The sequence below is a fragment of the Gossypium raimondii genome, chromosome 8 (genome assembly GCF_025698545.1).
Source record: "Gossypium raimondii isolate GPD5lz chromosome 8, ASM2569854v1, whole genome shotgun sequence".
Taxonomy (NCBI): domain Eukaryota; kingdom Viridiplantae; phylum Streptophyta; class Magnoliopsida; order Malvales; family Malvaceae; genus Gossypium; species Gossypium raimondii.
In genome coordinates, this window is record NC_068572.1 from 54,057,144 (window position 1) to 54,080,462 (window position 23,319).

General features: G+C 34.1%; 2 protein-coding genes and 1 long non-coding RNA gene across 4 annotated transcripts; 1 reads left to right on the plus strand and 2 right to left on the minus strand.

The window, feature by feature from the left end:
* Positions 1-3,603: 3,603 nt before the first annotated feature.
* Positions 3,604-6,236, minus strand: LOC128043132 (uncharacterized). The gene is made up of 2 exons (XR_008198914.1): positions 5,181-6,236; positions 3,604-4,208 (listed from the first exon to the last, which is right to left on the minus strand). It is a non-coding gene; the product is annotated as an uncharacterized LOC128043132 (long non-coding RNA).
* A 613-nt stretch (positions 6,237-6,849) lies between these two features.
* On the plus strand, positions 6,850-10,968 carry LOC105792161 (phospholipase D gamma 1). 2 transcript variants are annotated; one of them, XM_012620584.2, is made up of 10 exons: positions 6,850-8,236; positions 8,349-8,471; positions 8,577-8,771; positions 8,986-9,234; positions 9,321-9,389; positions 9,483-9,630; positions 9,742-9,890; positions 9,989-10,156; positions 10,239-10,436; positions 10,527-10,968. In XM_012620584.2, exons 1-10 carry the CDS (start codon positions 7,274-7,276, stop codon positions 10,818-10,820), a joined length of 2,556 nt encoding a protein of 851 aa, XP_012476038.1. In that variant the 5' UTR covers positions 6,850-7,273; the 3' UTR covers positions 10,821-10,968. The 2 variants fall into 2 exon arrangements, with proteins under 2 accessions (XP_012476038.1, XP_012476039.1); XM_012620585.2 differs by having other exon boundaries at positions 6,851-8,236; positions 8,358-8,471.
* Positions 10,969-18,542: 7,574 nt separating this feature from the next.
* LOC105792162 (cucumisin) lies at positions 18,543-21,959 on the minus strand. Its single transcript, XM_052634882.1, has 10 exons — positions 21,864-21,959; positions 21,677-21,765; positions 21,449-21,543; positions 21,209-21,349; positions 21,023-21,122; positions 20,372-20,897; positions 19,966-20,288; positions 19,751-19,862; positions 19,435-19,648; positions 18,543-19,319 (listed from the first exon to the last, which is right to left on the minus strand). Exons 1-10 carry the CDS (start codon positions 21,957-21,959, stop codon positions 18,667-18,669), a joined length of 2,349 nt encoding a protein of 782 aa, XP_052490842.1. The 3' UTR covers positions 18,543-18,666.
* Between the last annotated feature and the right edge of the window lie 1,360 nt (positions 21,960-23,319).

The following is a 23,319-nucleotide window of genomic DNA, read 5'->3' on the forward strand; positions in this document are numbered from 1 at the left end:
CACTTATGCTTTAAACTGAACTTTCATGAATATGATTCGCTTATTAGCCCGTTGAGCTACATTGGAACAATAAGGATACTCGGGTCTCTTCTGATAATAACATGCCAAAGCCATGTCCCAGACATGGTCTTACATGGGATGTTCTCATCTCGGGGCCCATGCCATGTCCCAGACATGATCTTATAGGGGACCTCTCATCTCGGTGCCAACTCCATGTCCCAGACATGGTCTTACATGGGACCTCTCATCTCGGTGCCAACGCCATGTCCCAGACATGGTCTTACATGGGACCTCTCATGATCTCAAGGATGCCAATGCCATGTCCCAGACATGGTCTTACATGGGATCTCTTTACCCAAATGTCATGACATTTGTATCCAATACTATCCTTATGTATCAACGGGACTTTTTAATTTTTATTCTCTACCATTTCATGCTTGGGTCATCATCAAATAAATTCATGAAATAAATATATAATTGCTGGAAAATAACAACATTAATAATAATTATTAAAATATTGTATTTATTTACCATAAACTTACCTCAGTATCAAATATAGTCCAATTCACCAACTTAGTCTTCAACTTTATTCTTCCCTTTGTCTAACCTCGAGTTTCGTTCTTCTTGATCTAAAATAGCAGATTTAACTTATTTAATACTCACATTCATCAAAACAGCCCTCGACTCTAACTTTTTCAAAATTATGATTTTGCCCCTAAACTTTTACATAATTACATTTTTGCCCCAAGAATCGGAAATTAAACTTCATCCCTTATTCTTATGTTTTATGACACGCTGAACATTTTTTCCTTCTATGGAAACATCAAATTTCCACTCTAACATGTACTTAAGAACATTAGGTATTTTTACCGATTATATCGTTTTACTCGTTTTCACTTAAAATCGGCTAGCAAAAGTTGTTTAACATAATTTCTAGCTTCATATTCTATCATAAAACATCAAAATAAACACTTTTCACCTATGGGTATTTTTCCAAATAAAAACCCTAGGTTAAATTATTGCTAAAATAAGCTAAATTAAGCTACCGGGATCTCAAAAACGTAAAGAACATTAAAAACGGGGCTTGGGATCACTTACTATGGAGCTTGGAAGCTTGAAAACCTTAACTATGGCTTCCCCCCTTGCTGATTTCGTTCACTATGAAGAAGATGAGCATAATTTACCATCTTTTTCTCTTTTAATTCATTTTAATTACTAGATTACCAAATTGCCCCTAACTTAAAAATTTTCTATTTCACTTATCCCATGTCCATTTTTGTCTACCAACTTAACCAATGGTCTAATTACCATATAAGTACCTCCAATTTAAAGTTTCATAACAATTGGACACCTCTAACATGTAGAACTCAACTTTTGCACTTTTTACAATTTAGTCCTTTTGACTAAATTGGGTGCCCAAACGTCGAAATTTTCGAACGAATTTTTCACGAAATCATTTTGTGAAATCATAGACCATAAAAATATAAGAAAATAAAATTTCCCTCATTGGATTTGTGGTCCCGAAACCACTGTTTCGATAACCTTAAATTTGGGCCATTACAATGGTCACTATCTTATAAAGATTTTCCTCTTTTTAATCATTTCAAATAAATTATGTGTACACATTCATAATAAAAAGAAAATACGCCAATTTTATATAAGGAATGTCATAATTGAAATCAAGTGTCACGTTATTCTAAAATCATTCAATACAATGAAGATCAGTTTTATGCACAAATTCTTTGAATGCCTTTGATGTAAGCTTTTAATTAATGGATTTGCAACCATGAGATCAATTTTAATGTGTTTTATAATCACTCTTTGTTTTTAAACTTCCTCTTTAACAACAAAGTATTTTTATTCCATATGTTTTACACTTTTGGAATATTTGTCATTATTGAAAAAAATTATTATTGTGAAATTATCACAATAAAAATTTCAACAGCTTTTGTAATGGTGTTGACTACCCAAATTTTGAAATAAAATTTTGCAACCATAATACATAAATTGTAGCTTCAAAACATATCATAAACTTTGCTTTCGTCATAAATGATGCAATGATAGACTGTTTACCACTTTTTCATAATATTACCCCTTCAATGAGTAAAAATAAATAGTCAAAAGTGCATTTTCTATTGTCGAGGCATCCAGTAAAACATGACATCAAGTCTACTTTTGATTGATTAATCTCAATATATGAGCATGCAATTCTTTTATTCAACTACCCATAACAAAAACATAAGGAATTAATTCCTTTCCATTCCACATGATTTTTTGGACGTTACATTAAACTAAATTTGTCCCGCTTTATATAAGAACAATTCCTACCAAATAGTTATGCATATTTAATTTCTCTAGAACTTGTTTGATATGAGTTTTTTTTCTTCTTTTTTAGATATTTGTAACAATATCTTTATGACCTATCATAAAATATTTCAATTCCAATCACATAATATGTTTCTTCTATATCTTTCATTTTAAAATTATTTGAGAGAAAACTTTTATATTACATAATATACCTTCTTCTTTTTTTTTTTGCAACAAGCAAAATATCGTCAATGAGAACTAAGAAAATGAACTTGCTCCCACCGATCTTTTAATATGTACATCGATCAAGATGTTCTTTTCAAAACCAAAAGATATTATGACATCATTAAACTTAGTGTATCATTGGCATGAAATTTGTTTAACACCATATATTGACTTTTTTTAATTTACACACAATATCACGTTTTCCTTTAATTAAAAAACTTTTAGGTTGGTTCATATAAACTTTTCATCAAGATCTCTATTAATAAAGATTGTTTTCACATTCATTTAGTGTAGCTTTAAATAATAATGAGCCACCAATGCCATAATAATTCTTAAAGAGTCTTTCTTACAAAATTGGTGAGAAAGTCTTTTTATAGTATGCAACGAGTCTAGTTTTATAGTATGCAATATTGTCATTCGAGTCAAGTTTTGTTTTAAAAACTTATTTGCATCCAACTTATTTTGAATCTTTTTTTTTCAATTAATGACATCTCAAACTTTGTTTTGTTCCATTAATCTTATCTCGTCTTTCATGACATTGAACCATTTAGCAAACTCATATTATTATGACTTGTGAAAACGAAATTGAATCTTTATTGATTCTAATATCGAAACCTGGCTCTTGTAAATAAAACCATCATGATCGAATAACCAATTTTCTCTCTTTTTGAGATATTTTTAATGACATTATTTGTGGCTCATTTTCGTTAGACCTTTTCGAGTTAGTTTCTTTATAGGAGTGTTTCATCATTTGAATGTTCTGTAGCATTATTAGGATATTCATTAATTGCTGAAACAATATTTGTGATGATTGCAGATAAAGAAAACTTATTAGTGTAAAAAAATCCACTTTAATTTCTTGTATATCGACAACTTATTTCTGAAGTACTCTCAGTAACTTACAACGAAAAAGAGCTAGTGGTTAAGAGCTTTGTGTTGGCACTCTAGGTCCAAGGTTCAAGTCCTAGCAATGACATCTTCCTCTCTCAATTTGTAATGTACAAAAAAAGGAAGTACACCCACTAACTTCAATATTCTTAAGGAATCTTGGAAATAGAATACTTTGCAAAATAAAAACAAAAAATAGTGTTATTATTAAATAAAATGAAATAATCATATCCAAACTTAACATTAAACCTAAAAACAACAAGTTTTTTGAAATAGCAATAAAATTCACAAACTGAAGGTACATAAATAATCTGAAATAGGTCTAAGTGATAGCCAGTATCTAAAACCAAACGATATATCTCTATGCCTTTAATTAGAGTCAAATATTATTAGAAACTTCAATTAAGTTTGATTGGAAACATATAGAAAAATAAAAGTTATTTTTCTTTTCCAACCAAGCTTTGCATTTTTTAGCAATGATAGTGTCCTACTTCTTACAAAAGTGACATTTATCTATCATTTGTTCTTTCATTGTTAGAGACATGGACAAGTGCATTTTTCTTTTCTTTTTTTTAATTTGTTGGTTTTTACCTGAAGTCCTTTGCCAGCTTCTTGACCTATAAGGTTGATGGAATGATTTCATTGACTCTTTGATCTTACTTCTTCTAAATAAGCTTACTAGTCAATTCATTAACATCCCACTTAATCTTCTTGTTGCAATATTAGTCATCTTGTTGATAAGTTCTTGCATTCTTCTTAGGGTGGGTTTGGATGGGCAGTACATTTACCTGTGGTTAGTGTAAAAACAGCGGTGACAGTGAGATTAGATATTGTAGCGATATTCTAGCGTGAGATAAAAGTAAGCTAAACGCACCGCACCACTCATCCAAACCCACCCTTAAACCATCAAACTTAATGATTGTGAATTGTGACATTAAAATACCAACAAGTGACTTGTCTGTAGAACCGAAATGTTCTTCCACAAATATAAGATTTTCTTTCACACTTTCTGTTTGTGAAATTGTAATCTTAATGTTGTTAACAATAGTCGTTCGCAAAAGCATAAGACACAATCTGTTTTATCGTTCTCATTGTTTATGGTACAATTTCTCTTCCTTACTATTTAAGTTGACAACAACGACAACAACAAATTTATCTTCTAATAATGACAAAGTCAAGATTTAGAACACCTAAATGAAACTTAACTTGATCTATTGTTTTAGAGAAGTTTAACCCATTAATTAAGATGACAATGAGACATGCAAGTGAAGATAAATAGCTATAAAATAATACATAAATGTAAAATAATATATAATTTCTCAAAATATTGAATTTACTTTATGAATTTGGAAAAACAAACAATCAAGTATATCCTAATTCTTGTTTGGGTAGATATTACAATATATGCTATCATAAATAAATGCTACTAATCTTAAATGGTCAAATAAATACTTTTTATCAAACATACACATTGTCTTTAGATATTCAGATATATATCCAACAAAAAATTAATTTGTCACCATAAATTTTATTATTTATTGAATAAATAATTTATCTTTAAGTAAAATTTAAAATTCTAATGTAGTGAAAGTTAATTTATCTATTTTAAACATTTAATTAATTATATGAATATTGATAATTATATATATAACTTAATAGACATATACAAAACCTTTTTAATTTAACCACTATAATAATTAACAAATTTTATATATCACATGAAATTAAAAATATTCAATTCAAGAAAAATAAAATCTTACCATGGGAAATTAAAATGCTAGTCACGAGAGACAAAGGGTTCATTCTCTTGCTAGGCTGATCGATGTTCACCCGTTCATTGCCAAAAGGAAAGTAGATGTGTTGATGTTAGCAATTGTCGGCAGGGAAAATAAAGGTGGAATGATAGAGGTAAGAAAGAGTTGGATTTGTGGGGATTTAGTCCTGTCCATGGGCCGGGCCGGGTTTGGGCCGGGCCCGAGAAAAAAATTTGGCCCGACTCTTAGGCCCGGGCCCGGCCCAAAATATGGGCCTAAAATTTTACCCAGGCCTGGCCCGGGAAAAAATAATAAGCCCGAGCCCGGCCCGGCTCGATTTTTAATAAACAAAAAAAATATTTTAAAAATAAAAAAATAAAAAAAATGTTTTTAAAGTATTTTAAAATAAAAAATATATATATTTATTATATTCGGGCCGGGCCGGGCCGGGCTTAGGCCAAAAAAGTTGAGCCCGAGCCCGGCCCATTTTTTAAACGGGCCTCATTTTTTGCCCAAGCCCATATTTTGGGCCTATATTTTTACCCGAACTCTCCCATATTTCGGGCGGGCCGTCGGGCCAGGCCGGGCCGCCCCAGCCCATGGACAGGTCTAGTGGGGATTTGCATGGGAAATGCTTGAGAGAGAAGAAACATTAAAGATAATTGAAGATGAAAGGATATTGCATTCCTGTATTAACTCGGACCAAGCGACCCGAGTGACTGAAATCGAACTGCTGTGCTCTTTATGTGAGAAAAAGGGTAAACTTTTCATGGAAGAAGTGGTGCAGAAGAGTCCGAGTCCGACTTACAGGCTGCCAATGAATCCACCAATATAATTTCTTCGGTAAACAGTTCTTCATATAGTAGTCCATCTGGGCCACTTCTTTTTTGTATAAAGTCGTAGTGGGCTGGCTGCTTGACTAGTAGATGATCCTGGGGTCCGTTTGGTCTTTTCATAGCCCAAAGACCCACCTAAGAAAAAAAAGGCAAAATGCATTCCAAGAGTGGATGATAACATACATCCTTTTTTGAGATTGAAAGAAAATTGTAATTGCATTTCACTGTGAGCCTTACTTTGCCATATACAACTTAGATTTATTTATAAGAAGAAGAAAAAAAAAGAACTTATTTTTAATGTGTTCTAAGTTTAAAAGATGATTCTTTTTTCTAGTTAAACACTTTTGACATGCTCTTTCTTTTTTATATGCTTCATTATGATTAGTCATGACTCATGACATCGACTCTGCCTTGCAATCACGAATTATTGGGTGGCGGCGGCTTCGGTTATTGTTTCCCTTCTTTTAATACAAAACCAAACCCCTACCATTACCATTAATGGGTTAGGGCGTTAGGCTGATGATGGATGGGGTTTTCTTTCTATCTTTTTCACTTCAATATTTTGTAATAAAGAAACAAATGTCGTTGTCGCTTGTCGTGGCTGCCGATGTTCAAGGTTGACGAAAGACCGGCATCGTGTTGAGTATTTAAACCCACCCGACCCCACAATGTGAATAAGAAACTACTACAAGTAATTAATGGAAGTCAGCCAGACACGAAATGGAACTTTCTAAGCAAAAAGATCGTTTACCTTAACATTTGCCTCTCTTATTTCATTGGCTCTTGCCCTGACAGAACTTTACATGTAATGGAATCTCCATCTCTCATCTTTCTAGTCTTTGTAAAACATGTTTTTCCCCTGGCCTTCTTAAATATTCTTTTCCAGGAAAATACTAATGGGATCTCTTTAGACTAATTTTTTATTGGGTAGTTCTAGATTTTCTTCATTTTAGTTCAATTCAAATCAATAATGCCGTTCAATTTCTTTATTCTTTATTATATTGTCGTACTTATCAACCATAACCTGCCTATTCAAAGCATCTCTCCTCCCACTTTCTTTTACCATTTCTAATTCTTGTCTTTCTCTTTCATATTATATACCCTCAAATCTCCTTGAAAACCCAGAGTTTGTTTTTCTTTTACATCCAATTTGTTCAATCCAATAAAGATCCTTTTTTTTGTTCATTTCTAAACAGCTGCCATAGATTTATTGGAGTACCAGTTTTGGATATTGGTCAGATTTCATTAATATTCATTCAGTTAATGGCTAATACAATTTGCCACGAAACTCTGTCCTTCGGAGGGTCGAGCCATGGTCAGGGCCAACAAATTCTGCCATTTAAGACCGGTAAAGAGTCCTTGAGAGTTTTGCTCTTACATGGCAACTTAGATATTTGGGTCAAGGAAGCTAAAAACCTTCCTAACATGGATATGTTCCACAAGAAGTTAGGTGATGTGTTTGGAAAGTTTAGCTTGAAGGTTGGCAACAAAGTGGAAAGCCATATGCCTAAGATAACCAGTGATCCTTATGTTACAATCTCCGTAGCTGGTGCTGTAATTGGGAGGACTTTTGTTATTAGTAATTCCGAGAACCCGGTTTGGATGCAACATTTTAACGTTTCTGTTGCACATTATGCCTCGGAAATCCTCTTTGCTGTTAAAGACAGTGATGTGGTAGGCTCGCAGATCATGGGAGCTGTTGGTATTCCGATTGAACAGCTATTCTCAGGCACAAAAGTTGAAGGAACATTCCCTATCCTTAGTGCCAATGGGAAGCCTTGTAAGGCTGGTGCTGTTTTGACTTTATCAATTCAGTACATTCCAATCCAGCAAGTGGCGATTTACCATAAGGGATTAGGTTCAGGTCCTGAATATCATGGGGTCCCAGGTACATACTTCCCTCTTAGACAAGGTTGCAAACTTACTCTATATCAAGATGCTCATATCCACGATGGTTTCCTTCCCAATTTGAAGATTGATGGCAATGTTCAATACGAGCATGGGACCTGCTGGCAGGACATTTGTAATGCTATAGGTCAGGCTCGTCGTTTGATATACATTGCAGGGTGGTCTGTGTATCATAATGTTAGACTTGTTCGTGAAACTGATAAGGCATCAAAAACCACATTGGGAGATCTTCTCAAAATTAAATCCCAGGAAGGTGTGCGGGTGTTGCTCCTTGTATGGGATGATCCTACTTCCAGGAGCATTTTAGGATATAAAACGGTGAACAACTAAACAAACCCCATTTATGTTATGTTGTTTTCTCTGTCTTAAGAATCAATCTTCAAGTAGGAATTTATAATTTTTAGGCTTGAATATACTGACTGGTCTTTAGGATTTGCAGGAAGGAATCATGAATACAAATGATGAAGAGACTCGCCGTTTTTTCAAGCACTCTTCAGTGCAAGTGTTACTCTGCCCTCGAACTGCTGGAAAAGGAAGCTGGGCAAAAAAGCAGGTTGGTATAATTAGTTACTAGAAATATGTGTATGATCCAAGTGCAATCGGTTCTACTGTCAGTTAAGCACCCTGACTTTGTTCTCATTTGACCTTTGCTTACCAGGAAACTGGAACAATCTATACCCATCATCAGAAAACTGTGATTGTTGATTCTGATGCCGGTAACAATAAAAGAAAGATTACGGCATTTGTTGGTGGTCTTGATTTGTGCAAGGGTCGGTACGATACTCCAAACCATCAACTTTTCAGAACACTAGAAACAGTGCACAAAGATGACTTTCACAACGCTTGCTTCACGGTAACTTAAGTCACTCCTCCCCATTGTTTGATTGACTGTTTTGATACTAGTCTGTAACTAGATTTAAACAATGTATATATAGTAATAATGCAGCATAGGCATGTTGTATTTGGTATGAAGTGGAATATACTTGGAAAATACTCCCTGGTGTTGAGGAATCATATGTTACATGAGGCACTTTTTTTTACTAGCATTAGTCTTTCACCCTCTGTAGGGACCTGATGCTGGTTGTCCAAGAGAACCATGGCATGATTTGCATTGTCGAATCGATGGTCCAGCTGCTTATGATGTACTCACCAACTTTGAGGAGCGTTGGTTAAAGGCTTCTAAACCTCATGGGCTTCAAAAACTAAAGACTTCCGTTGATGATTCCTTACTAAAGATTGAAAGGATTCCTGAAATTGTTCGGATGTCAGAAATCCCTTATTCGCGCAAAGATGATCCGGAAACTTGGCATGTTCAGGTATTTTGCATGTTAGTGAGCTTTTGGTGTAACTAATTTCTCGTTCCCTATTTGTTATGTTTCCTAATGCTTTCCCTACTATGAAGGTTTTCCGTTCAATCGATTCCAACTCTGTGAAAGGTTTTCCGGATGACCCGAAAGATGCTATAAAAATGGTGAGAGAAGCTTATGGATTTTAGCTGTTCTTATCAATCATTGTCGAAAGAATAACAAAGTTTAACCGACTTGTATGTTTATGTTTTGTCTAGAACTTGGTGTGTGGGAAGAATGTTCTTATAGACATGAGCATTCACACTGCCTATGTGAATGCAATCCGTGCTGCTCAACGCTTCATCTACATCGAGAATCAATACTTTCTTGGATCATCATATAATTGGGATTCTCATACAGATTTAGGTAAGAAACTTAGCCTTTATGATAAATAACAGTGGAATGAAGATAAACGAGATGTGAAACTTAGCTTTCAACTATATGGTTTTAAGCATGCCTTTTGGCTGTTGGTTGCAGGTGCAAACAATTTAATACCAATGGAAATCGCTCTGAAAATTGCTAACAAAATCAGATCAAATGAGAGGTTTTGTGCTTACATTCTCATCCCAATGTGGCCAGAAGGAGTTACAACCAGCAATCCTATCCAAAGGATTCTCTTTTGGCAGGTAAGCTCTATTTATAGGTGGAAAAAAAGATTCTTTTTAAGATTTTCTGCTGGATGTTAAACTTATTCACACAGTATTAAATTGTTGATTTTCTGCAGCATAAAACAATGCAAATGATGTATGACATAATTTACAAGGCATTGGTGGAAACTGGACTTGAGAATAGATATGAGCCTCAAGATTTTTTAAATTTCTTCTGTCTTGGCAATCGAGAAGTAGAAGATTCTTTGGTTGTTAGAGATGCCACTGCATCAAATACTCCTCAGGTAAATAGACCGTTTCAGCTCTCTTTAATATTCCAGTCTTGCTCATCCATGAGAAAATATGAACCAAATGTTGGTAACACAGGCACTTGCTAAGAAGAACCGGCGCTTTATGATTTACATCCACTCTAAAGGTATGATAGTGGATGATGAGTATGTCATAATAGGATCCGCTAACATAAACCAGCGCTCAATGGAAGGCACTAGAGACACTGAAATAGCAATGGGTGCTTATCAGCCTGACCATACCTGCTCAAGCAAACGATACAATCCACATGGGCAGGTAAGGATGTCTTAACATTTCTTTGTGGTTAAGGTCCTTGTTTGCTTATTTAGAACCAAAACTTAATAGGTTTCACTTAAATGAGTGCAGATTTACGGATATAGGATGTCACTATGGGCAGAGCATATTGGAGGTCTTGAAGAGAGTTTCAAGCAACCAGAGAGTCTGGACTGTGTAAGGCGGGTGCGGTCTTTGAGTGAGCAAAACTGGAAACAATACATAGCTGATGAGGTGACAGAAATGAAGGGCCACCTTCTGAAGTATCCGGTGGAAGTTGATCGGATGGGCAAGGTAAAGGCACTTCCTGGCTGTGAAACATTCCCAGATGTGGGTGGAAAAATTTTGGGTTCATTTATGGGCCCTCAAGAAAATCTCACAATCTAAACGACTTACGAAAAACAGATTATTTTTTTAGCTAAGCATTAGATGGCGTCATTGAAATTTGTGAGTTGTAAACCATTTGTTAAATAGCAATGTGTGTAAATTTGTTCATTTTAAGACAATTACTCGTGAATATATATTCTGATTACAAGGGGACTGATCTTGATCTTGAGTTAGTCAACTCCAATGCATTCACTTTGTATACGAGCAATGCTCTTATATAACAAAATATGCTAAACACTTAAATTGATCCTTGCTCATATAAGGGCCTAATATTTATAAAAATATTCAAATGAAGACTAAACCTTTCAAAATGTTAAAAATGGCCAACCATGCTACTATTATGTTTTTGTTAAAATGCATGGTACTATGATGATTCTGTAATTTAGTTTGGTTGAGAATGAACTTTGATGTTGATGTTTTGATGGGTTGGTTGAGCTGATAAGTCAGCTTATCCATGTGTACAAGCAATGTTTTTAAAGTTACTAGGCTACTTAGTGGTATTAAGTAGTAATAACTGATGTAGTTGGCTATAAATGTATTGTTTTTCTTATTGAAAAATTAAGCATATCAGTTGTGAAACTTAGATTGCTTCCTTCTTTGCACGTTTGTGAGCAAGTAAATTATTTTGTTTCTTCCTCCTTTGTTCTCTGTTTTGTTCTTTTTCTAAGAGCTGCTGCCATTGTTCTTTCTTTTTCTTTTTTCTTTTTGTTAACCGAGAGCTTATGCTCTTGATGCTTTGTGTTTCGCTTGTTGTTTGAAGAGCTTATGCTCTTAGTGTTTCATTGTTTGGTTGTTCTTGCCGGTGTTCCAACAAATGGTATCATGAGCCTAAGTCTTAAGGGACCATTGATTTTGCTTCCCTGCTCAACATCGGCTCAAACTTATGAGACCTCCAAACAAGCTTCAATAAGTGAAGGAGGAGTTTCAAGGAAAGGTGTGAGCTTTCCAAATGTGCAAGCTTAGCAAGATGTCAAAGCGCAAGCTTAGCAAAGTCTTGAGTGATGAAGACACTGTTGAAGACAAAATGCAAATATGTGAGTCTGTCAAAGGTGTGAGTTCAAGAACATGTGGAAGCTCAATGTGTGTTGTATTGTTGCAAGCCAAAATGGCGAAATGAAGGCAAGCAACTATACTCGAGAACTGTTTGTGCAAGAAGAAACAAGTTGTCAACCAAGGTGTGAAGGAGGAGAAGACTCCATTTGGTGAACAAATCTTTGGCACAAAAGACTGGATAGTCAAGTGTGTAAGTCGATTTGTTGTTTGTGAATGAGGCCAAGGTTGAAAATGAATTGGTCACTTGAATCAAAGCATCTAAGAGCGCCAAGTTCAAAAACTTGATGAATGACCGGTATTTGCCATGGAGTCCAAGGAGGAGTGTTAAAATGGCCAACCATGCTGCTATTATGTTTTTGTTAAAATGCATGGTACTATGATGATTCTGTAATTTAGTTTGGTTGAGAATGAACTTTGATGTTGATGTTTTGATGGGTTGGTTGAGTGATAAGTCGACTTATCCATGTGTACAAGCAATGTTTTTAAAGTTACTAGGCTACTTAGTGGTATTAGGTAGTAATAATCGATGTAGTTGGCTATAAATGTATTGTTTTTCTTATTGAAAAATTAAGCATATCAGTTGTGAAACTTAGATTGCTTCCTTGCTGCACGCTTGTGAGCAAGTAAATTATTTTGTTTCTTCCTCCTTTGTTCTCTGTTTTGTTCTTTTCTAAGAGTCTTGCCATTGTTCTTTCTTTTTCTTTTTCTTCCCGTTAACCGAGAGCTTATGTTCTTGATGCTTTGTGTTTCGCTTGTTGTTTGAAGAGCTTATGCTCTTAGTGTTTCATTGTTTGGTTGTTGCTGCCAGTGTTCCAACAAATGGTATCATGAGCCTAAGTCTTAAGGGACCATTGATGTAACAGCCCGATTTTGGGCCTAGTCGGAACAGTGGTTTCGGGACCACAAATCTGACAAGGAAAAAATTTATTTTTCTTATATTTTTATGGTCTACGATTTCACGGAATTATTTTGAAAAAATTTTGTTCGAAAATTTCGACGTTTGGGCACTCAATTTAGTCAAAAGGACTAAATTGTAAAAAGTGCAAAAGTTGAGTTCTACAAGTTAGAGGTGTCTAATTATTATGAAATTTTAAATTGGAGGTCCTTAAATGGTAATTAGACCATTGGTTATTTATGGACAAAAATAGACATGGTTAGTAAGTAAGCTATTTAAGGGCATTTTGGTAAAATGCCTTAATTAATGAATAAAGACAAAATAACATGAAATAAATTATCATCTTCTTCAATTCTTTTCTTCATGGCCGTATGTAGCAAGGGAACACCATGGCTAGGGTTTGTTCATCTTCCAAGCTTCATGGTAAGTCCGTTCTAGCCCCGTTTTTCTTGTTCTTTGTATTTTTCAGTATCCCGATAACTTGCTTAAGCTATCTCTACCATTAATTCGAGCTAGAATTTATGTCTGAAAAATTACCCATAGATGAAAAGTGTGAATTTTGATGTTTCATGATAGAATATGAAGCTTAGAATTATGTTAAGCAACTTTTGCTAAGCGATTTTGAGTGAAAACGAGTAAAACGACATAATCGATAAAAATACTAAATGTTCATAAGTAAGTGTTAGAGTTGGAATTTGATGTTTCTATAGAAGGGAAAAATGTTCAACATGTCATAATACATAAGAATAAGGGATGAAGTTTAATTTACGAGCTTTGGGGCAAAAGTGTAAATATGTAAAAGTTTAGGGCAAAATTATAATTTTACCAAAGTTTGAGTCAAGGACTGTTTTGATAAATGTGAGTACTAAATAAGTCAAATGTGTTATTATAGATCAAGAAAGAAGTGGAATCGACCTTGACCGGAGAAAAGGAAAGATTAAAGACTAAATTGCTAAATTTTATATTATTGCATCAAAGTAAGTTACGTGTAAATAATAGTTATATTTTATAAATTGTGAATTATATTTGATATGTGAATTAATATTGAATGTGGAAGGAAAATTGTTCATGAATTATTCAAGTGATAAAGTGTTTAAAATAAAGTGTTAAGTGTAAATTCGGTTGAACTTAGGAATAGAAGTGGATACAAGTGACATGTCACTAGAGATCGATGTTACAGTTGCTACTGTGAGTCCCGGGTGCTGGGTGATCTAGCATGTGTTGCAGACACCTGACAGCTTGTGTGAGCAGGCCCGTGGACATTTCCAGTGTTATTGATCAGTGGTAGCTTCGGCTACGTATCAGTGGTAGCTTCGGCTACGTATCAGTGGTAGCTTCGGCTACATATCAGTGTGGCACTTATGTGCTAATTCTCTACGTATCTATGTATATTCCGAGTGTTCAACGGGAAATTGACTAAGTGTAATTGAATAATGAATATAGGTGTGGAACTGAATTGAATATCGACTTAGAAATGGAAAAGTGAATTTTGAATTGAATTGTGATTGAAAGTGAAAAAGTGAAATTATGAAAGAGTACATTTAGCAACAAAATAGTTTAGACAGCAACAGTTGTGTGACTTTGAAAAATCACCAAAAATGGTGGAAATTTAATTAGAGGCTGAATAATATATGAAATTGAAGCTTAATGAGTCTATTTTCACATAAAAGAAATAGAAAAGCAAAAAGTTATATATTTTGAGATATTTGAAGTTTAATTAGACAGAGTCAGAATGAGTTTGGAATCCCCTGTTTTGACTTTGGAAAATTGTAAAAAATTGTACAAAAATAATTATGGGATAAAGTTTATATGTTTAGAATTATCAGTGAATCTATTTTTATGAGAAACAAACAGAAACTATATCCGAATTCTGTACAGATGAGATAATTAATTTTTAGTGAAGAGAGGTCAGAACTGTCAAACAGTGAAACAGGGAAACTTTAAAGAATAAACTGTACTATTTGGCTAAACCAAAATTATGAAAATTTTATGGTAAGAATATATGTGAATCTAGTTTCGGATAAAATTTACGGATCTTAATTTGGAGTTCTGTAGCTCCGGTAAAAATAATTTAGTGACTATGACTCGAATAGACAGCTTTGAATATACATGTTAGTGAATATAGAAATTATAGTTAATGTTGTTTAAATGTGATATACACATAAAGGATGTGGAATGGAGAGGAGGAGGAGGACAATAAAATGTAGGAAATAATTGTGTATAATGGTCATATGCCCGATTATAATCGGTAAATGTTAAATTGAATGGTAAATACGTATTGGTACCGAAGGAACTATTGCGGTTTTGAAAAGCAATTGACCAAATGTATAAGAAATTTAGTCTTGATATATATATATGATAATAATGATATATGGATGATTATATCATTGAGTTGCATTGATTAATTCGGTTTATGTCATGGAAATGTCAAGAACATTTGTCTTTGATATGTGATGATCATGGTTTAAGCTCATATGGGAAAATAAAGTTTCATAGTATGAGAGTGTGGTATTGAAATATATATATTGGATTGAGAAATTAATTTGAATTGTGAACACGAAATATTGTGAATTGAATAAAATGGAAATGGAGCTTTGAATTACATAAGTAAGTATCGGGTCTCGTAGGCCCTATTTGTTATGAATATAATATTTTGAGGATATGTTATAAAGAATTATAAAAGCATGTTAAAAATTTGAAGAGTTTAAATTTGAATGAAATTTTGTAACTCAGTTTAATACGTTTACATGTGTAAGTGTTCTAGTAATGCCTCATACCCTATTCCGGAGTTGAATACGGGTAAGGGGTGTTACAATTGATTTTGCTTCCCCTGCTCAACATCGGCTCAAACTTATGAGACCTCCAAACAAGCTTCAATAAGCTGAAGGAGGAGTTTCAAGGAAAGGTGTGAGCTTTCCAAATGTGCAAGCTTAGCAAGATGTCAAAGCCGCAAGCTTAGCAAAGTCTTGGTGATGAAGACACTGTTGAAGACAATATGCAAATATGTGAGTCTGTCAAAGGTGTGAGTTCAACAACATGTGGAAGCTCAATGTGTGTTGTATTGTTGCAAGCCAAAATGGCGTAATGAAGGCAAGCAACTATACTCGAGAACTGTTTGTGCAAGAAGAAACAAGTTGTCAACCAAGGTCGTGAAGGAGGAGAAGACTCCATTTGGTGAACAAATCTTTGGCACAAAAGACTGGGATAGTCAAGTGTGTAAGTCGATTTGTTGTTTGTGAATGAGGCCAAGGTTGAAAATGAATTGGTCAGCTTGAATCAAAGCATCTAAGAGCTGCCAAGTTCAAAAAACTTGATGAATGACTGGTATTTGCAGCATGGAGTCTAAGGAGGAGTGTTAAAAATGGCCAACCATGCTGCTATTATGTTTTTGTTAAAATGCATGGTACTATGATGATTCTGTAATTTAGTTTGGTTGAGAATGAACTTTGATGTTGATGTTTTGATGGGTTGGTTGAGTGATAAGTCGACTTATCCATGTGTACAAGCAATGTTTTAAAGTTACTAGGCTACTTAGTCGTATTAGGTAGTAATAACTGATGTAGTTGGCTATAAATGTATTGTTTTCTTATTGAAAAATTAAGCATATCGGTTGTGAAACTTAGATTGCTTCCTTGCTGCACGTTGTGAGCAAGTAAATTATTTTGTTTCTTCCTCCTTTGTTCTCTGTTTTGTTCTTTTCTAAGAGTGCCGCCATTGTTCTTTCTTTTCTTTTTTACTTTAACCGAGAGCTTATGCTCTTGATGCTTTGTGTTTCGCTTGCTTTGTTTGAAGAGCTTATGCTCTTAGTGTTTCATTGTTTGGTTGTTGCTGCCAGTGTTCCAACACAAAATAGTCACATAAGGGCTTAACATTTTCGAAAGTGCTCAAACAAAAGCTTCTCTAATGTTGTATATCAAGTTTTAAATTATGTTCTGATTGCTTTATTTTCTTTTCAAGCAATATTTGATTTAGGTGTTATGTATTTGATTCTAAATGATATTTACTTAATTTTTCTACAAATTAAATTGAAGTACGTAAAAAATCTTTATTTAAGTACTTCTATAAAAATTAAATATTTACTTGATTATTTAAAAAAATTTGATTCTCATCCAAACAACCTCTAAAAGGTCCATTTACCCAATAAAATATTAGGATTTAAACTACTATGTAGGGGTGAGCAAAATTCGATTCGACTCGAAAAAATCGAAAAGAAATTCGAATTTCGAGTTAAACGAATCGAGTTATTCGAGTTAATCGAGTTATTCGAATCAACTCGAATTTTTTTTTCGAATTTCGAGTTCGAATCGAGTTGAGTTTTCGAATTCGAATAACTCGAATAATTCGAATAATTCGAATATCAAACTATAATATTTTACAGTTTTACCCTAAACTCCCAAACTTTTTTACTTTTCCCTCAAAACTTTTACTCCTTCCCACTTTTCCCCCAAAACTTTTACTCCCCTCCCCTCCCAACCCCCAATCTACCCAAAATCCATTTCCCACCAAAATTTTACTCTTCCATTCATTTTTTTTCAAAATTTTACTCTGAAAAACCCTCAAAACTTTTATTTTCCCCAAAATTTTTACTCCTCCCACTTTTCCCTAAAACTTTTATTCTCTTCCCATCCCACCTCCCATCTACCCCAAACCCTCCCCCTCCAATTTTTTTTATATTTTCCTCCAAAATTTTACTCCCCTATTTACTTTCCCTCAAACTTTTATTCCCCAAAACTTTTATTTTCCCCTAAACTTTTACTTCTCACCCTTTACTCTCAAATAAAAATCAAAATTATCCAAAAAATCACTAAACATAAATAGTAATAATTTTATTTATATCTACTATTTATATTATTAAATTAAATTTCACATTTTATATTATTTATATTATTGAATTGTTTAGTCATATTGAATATTTATATTAAAATTGAATTCTTAATTATGCCATAAAATATTCGTGTTAAAATTTTATATTGGTATCAATTTCAAATTTTATTTTAAAATAAATTTTAAAAAATCATATTTTTATATTTAATATATTTTTAATTCCAAAATACATAGTGACAAGAATCCGAAGATAATTGAAACAACTAAGCAAACAAATAAGCTAACCAGTATATAAAAAATTAATAAATAAATTATGAGGTGATGAAAGTTAATAAAAAAAATTTGATTAAGGTGGACAAATTTTATTACGATGGGTGACAATGGTTACAAGGACCCAAAATTATTTTTTAAAATTTAACTCGAACAAATATATTCGATTCGAATTCCATCTCACTCGACTCGATTCGAGAAAACTTCAAATAAAGTTAGGATGATAAAATGAGATTCGAAAACTCGATTAACTCGAAAATTTTCGATTCGATTCGATCGAATGCTCACCCCTACTACTATGTATAAAAATAAAGCTCTACTATGGGATATAGTGCTATACTACTATGGGATAAGTATTTTATCTATACCAAAAAATAAAATGCCAGCTGCCTTTCACAATATCCCATAGACTGTTTAGAGTTCACACGAAATCACTATTTCGATTGGTCATAAGTGTCAATTGACCGATATAGTGTTGTTTTGATCAACAAAAATTTTGATGTATTATCTTGATAAAAACAAAAAAAAGAACCCCAATCAATAAAAAATTTTATTATAATCATAAATACAGATTTACTAAATTATTTTTCTTTCATTAATCATAAGGATTAATAAAAACAATTACTGAAGTTGTTGCAGTAAATATCTTTAGAAATAAAAAACAAAACAGTTACATTTGATTCAACGGTACATTTCCCATTATTCAAAAAAAAAAAAAAAGGGACATTTCCTTGATTGCAGTCTTATTGCATATATAAAACGATCATGGAAACAAAAGTTTAAAAAATCTTGAATCAGTGGTTCTTAGTTGCGTCCAAGGATTCCATTCTTGTGATGCATGGAAGGAGTAGTAGGACCATGGAATGTTGTTGGTTTCTTCTGGAACTTTGATGTTTGTGGAGGGAAGAAAGTATAACCAGGTAAAACATTATACACCACAACTGGGCTCCTTACTCGATATTGCTCTAATTCATCCGTCCATATGATTGCACCTGATGTGATCTTTTGCTGTGAAATGAATCCACCGCCAACTTTCACTGTGAATGATTTCTTTTCTCCAATAGTTGAGAATGACAGTACTTCTGGTTCCACACTGATGGAAAATTCGGGAGGAGAGTACATCTGAACAGTGTAGGTTGAGTTTGCTGAACCCACATTCGTGACTGTCCTCGTAAATACGCCGTCGATTTGCTTGCCATCTCCGACAGCCAGAGAGAATGAAGGGTAGTTAAGATCCCAGGCTCTTCCATTCAATGTGCTGCTACATACACTGCTGTTGTCGCCAGTGATGAGTCTTACAGTTGTGGTGTTGTAACCTTGCTTGCAGAGGAAGCTAATGTAATCGGTTTCATTTGCATCGTAGACGAGCCCCGGTTTAATTGCTTGTGCTGGGTTGATCTGTCCTGATCCATAAGCAAATTCAAGGTCTTCGTGCTTGTTTGGATCCACCACAGTTGCTGCAAAGGTAAGATGTGAAAAACACTCCATCATTTGGGCCATTTACAAGCTTTAAGTACAAACATTGACAACAACAACCTGAAATAAATAAATAAATAATTGAGATTTACATACCTGTAGTCATAAGGGCAGATTTAACGGCAGCCGGGGACCAGTCAGGGTGGGCAGCCTTCACATAGGCGGCAGCACCACTAGCATGAGGACAAGACATGGATGTCCCAGAGATTATGTTATAGTCTACGCTTCTGGGGTCTTCCCAGTCAATGGAAGGTGGTGCAATTGGAGACCAGGCAGCGAGGATATCAACACCAGGGGCAGTGAGATCAGGCTACACATGAAGCATTCAATATTTTAGAACACTATGTTTTGGTTTCTTTAAGAAAACAGGTAATGGAATGTTGAAAATTAAGGCATTCTAGCCTCTGAGTACCTTAAGAATGTCTGGAGTTACAGGGTTAGGTCCCCTAGAAGAGAATGACACGACATATGGTGCCATGTAATCTGTCAATGTTTCTCCGAGCAGAATAGTTGCAATCGGATTCCTGTAATAGTAATCTTATTTTCATTAAAATTGTAGATTGTAAACTTGACGTCCTGCTTCAAGTAAGTAATAGTAAAGGATTCAATTCGAAAAGATTTGATTACTCTGTTGTTTTGATATAGTCCAAAATCTTTTCACCGTCAGATGTGCTTATTTGTGTTGCTGGCAATGGGTAATTGAAAGCAAAGTCTGTTATTTCGTCATCAGCCATTATGGTGCCCACGCCGTTTGCTAGAAGAACGCCAGTACCATCCCAAAGTACTTCACAGAAAACAATCTTGCCTTCCACTTTGTAGGAATTCATGGAACCAGTGATACAATATTTTGAAAGATCTTGGCTGGCGCCTGCAGAGTAGTTGGCAGCGTCTCCTCCCCAAATCAAGGGATATGTTTTTCCATAAAGTTCAAAGCTGTTAATGGAAAGTCCCTTCAAGAATTAAGAACAAAAGTCAGCCATGATTAGCTGGAGGAGAAGGAACAAAACACTTAAGTGATTGCCGTTCTACTCACAGTGAAAGCTTGCCCATTGCCAAGTACTGCTTTGGCAACAAATTTTCTGTCAATGGTGCTCGCAGCAACAGTCAATGTCCAAGGCGCATAATTAGAAACTGAATATGGCCATGGTCCAGAATTACCAGCAGAACTTGATGTCAATATACCATATTTCATGGCATGGAAAGCGCCAATGGCTATAGGGTCTACATCATAAGGTACTGGAAACTCTGAACCGAGGGACACTGATATTATATCGACACCATCGGCTATGGCATCGTCGAATGCAGCAAGGATATCAGCAGCTCCACAACCAAAGGACCAGCAAACCTTGTACATGGCAATCCTTGCACCAGGGACCCCACCCCTTGCGGTTCCATTAGCTAGTCCATAGTAGCTTGCTCCGGGCACCCTGTCACCGGCTGCAGTTGAGGATGTATGGGTCCCATGCCCCTCAGAGTCTCTAGGAGACTTCAAGTCACCTTCATAGTACCAGTTCTCACTGTTGTAGTAACGGCCTCCAATGATCTTGCTGTGTTGACAAATTCATATTATTAGCTAACTGGATTGAATAGTAAATGCTTTTTATCTAAAAATTTAGAAAATTATTTAGAATCCTTTTGGCCTTATACATATTCAATTGGTATGAAGGGGAGAAAGGGAGCTCACTTATTGCAGGTAAAGTTGGCCCCTTGACATGTTCCTTTCCATTTGGAAGGTGGAGCACCAAGTCCTTGGTCATTGAAGCTCTCATGCTCGGGCCAGATGCCTATAAACCAAAGACCCCCATTGAAGTCAGCTTGACGCCTTGATATTTGATAAAGCTATGTGGGTCTACATATTTAAGTTATTTACCTGTATCAAGGAGCCCAATGACAACATCACCTTGTAGCTGGGCGCCCACATTGCTCTGGCTGAGACCAAGGAAGTCCCACGACCTTGTAGTATGAAGCTTTAGTATATGGTTTGGAATCACTCTAACTACTCCATCCATCTCTGCACCCAATTTATATTTCGTTTAGCATGGATCAATCATGAAAATGATTGCTTCTAATTTTAGCAATCAATGAATCATGTCTTGTTTAACCATTTCACCTGAGAACTTTTCAACTTCTTCCTCAGTTAGCTTAGCTGCAAATGCATTGAAGTTACCATAACTATAGACTAGGGATTCTTGGGCTGATGAAGACCTGTGATAGATTAAACCAAAATGTTTAATCATTGGAAGCCATGTCTTTGTCAAGTTCAGTTTATTACTTTAACAAGTAAACCGATTTTTTTCTTATGGGTTGTTGTATTGGTAAAAAGAAGGAAAAAAAGAACCTTCCAAGGACGCTTGTAAGCATGGAATGATGGGTTGCTTTAGCCGAAAAATCTCCCTTGGGCCTGTCTCCCATGTACACAATGTGAACCTATATATACACACATATACAACACAAGTGATCAACAGCTGCCCAAAATAACAGCCAGTTCCAAAATTATGGGTAACAACACAAACAAAAGGCTTTACTTTTCTCTCGTTGGCATTGGCTGCATCAGAATTCAACAGCAATGCTGCAAATAATGTGGAGTAAAGGAGCCAAGTCATCAGACCTGTCTTCGCCATTCATAAAACGAACTAGCTTAATTAACCTTGATGAGACTTGTGTCAATTACTTGCGGAGGAAATGTATTTATAAGGGGTGATTTAGATTAATCGTTTTGTCCGCTCATTATTTCTCAACTGGCAGCAGGCCATCTTTGTTGCTTTCGATTTTATGAATATTATCGCCAATCTATTATATTTAGGACATCATTTAACGTGAAACAAAAAAGATTATTTATCTTCTTCGTCTCTATTTTGGTATCCCCGAACATGTTATATTGCTCTTCGTGGATTATGAGGAAGTAAGTTTGTCCAATCAAATTGTGAAATTAATTAAAAAAATTTAATAATCGCAAACCAGAGTAACTTAAGTTGGCATGGTTCTTATAAGCTCTTAGCTATTGAATTAATTTGGTATCTATCCTAGTTCAAGTAATTAGTCTAATGGAATTTTAATTAACTAAACAAATCAATAAAAAGATCCAAGGAAAAAGAAAACAATAAACTCAAGTTGATCCGCAAAATCTTTAATCCAACCAAACCAAATACTGATGAAATAGAAAACACTACGAAAATTACGTCAATTTTCTAACTATTAACTATTGCTTTTCTTCTGAATACATTGCTCATTTTTTAGGTTAAATCACGATTAAGGCTTCGTTTGTTTCACTGAAAATATTTTTTGTATTTTCTTGAGTATGTTTAATAGAAAACAACATAATCAACGGAAAATGACTTATAAACTATTTTTCTTGTAAAATAACTTAGCCTTTTCAAAAGTATAAGTCACTCTCAAAAAATAGTTGATTTAGTGTGATTTTATTTTTAAATCAAAATTAACTTAACTCCAACTTAATATTATTATATTAATAATAAATTTTGTTTTTATTTTTATTTTTAAAATATTTAAAATTAATTAAATATTAATATAAAATATTATAATTTTCAATATTATTAAACATACATATTTAATTATCTATATCTAAAGCATTAATATAATTTATTATTTTAATAAATTATTAAATATCTCAATTTTATTTTAATAATTAATTTTAAAATAATAATTTTAAATAATATTCTCCATACATTATTGAAAAATATTCAATATTAATATTTTAATAATAAATGTTTTGTAGTATAAAGGTAAAACTATGTCATAAGTCTATGTACTCTTCATAAATTTAGAACTTAGTCCATGTACTTTTATTTTCAAGAATTTAGTCCCTCTACTTTTCGATTTAAATATCAAAGCCCAATTGCTAACATTGTTAAATTTTTTTGTCAATTTTGTTGATGTCACATTTAAAAATATATATTTGGTATTCATGTAACTAAAAATGACATTATAATAAATATAAATTTAACAAAATATTTTTAATAA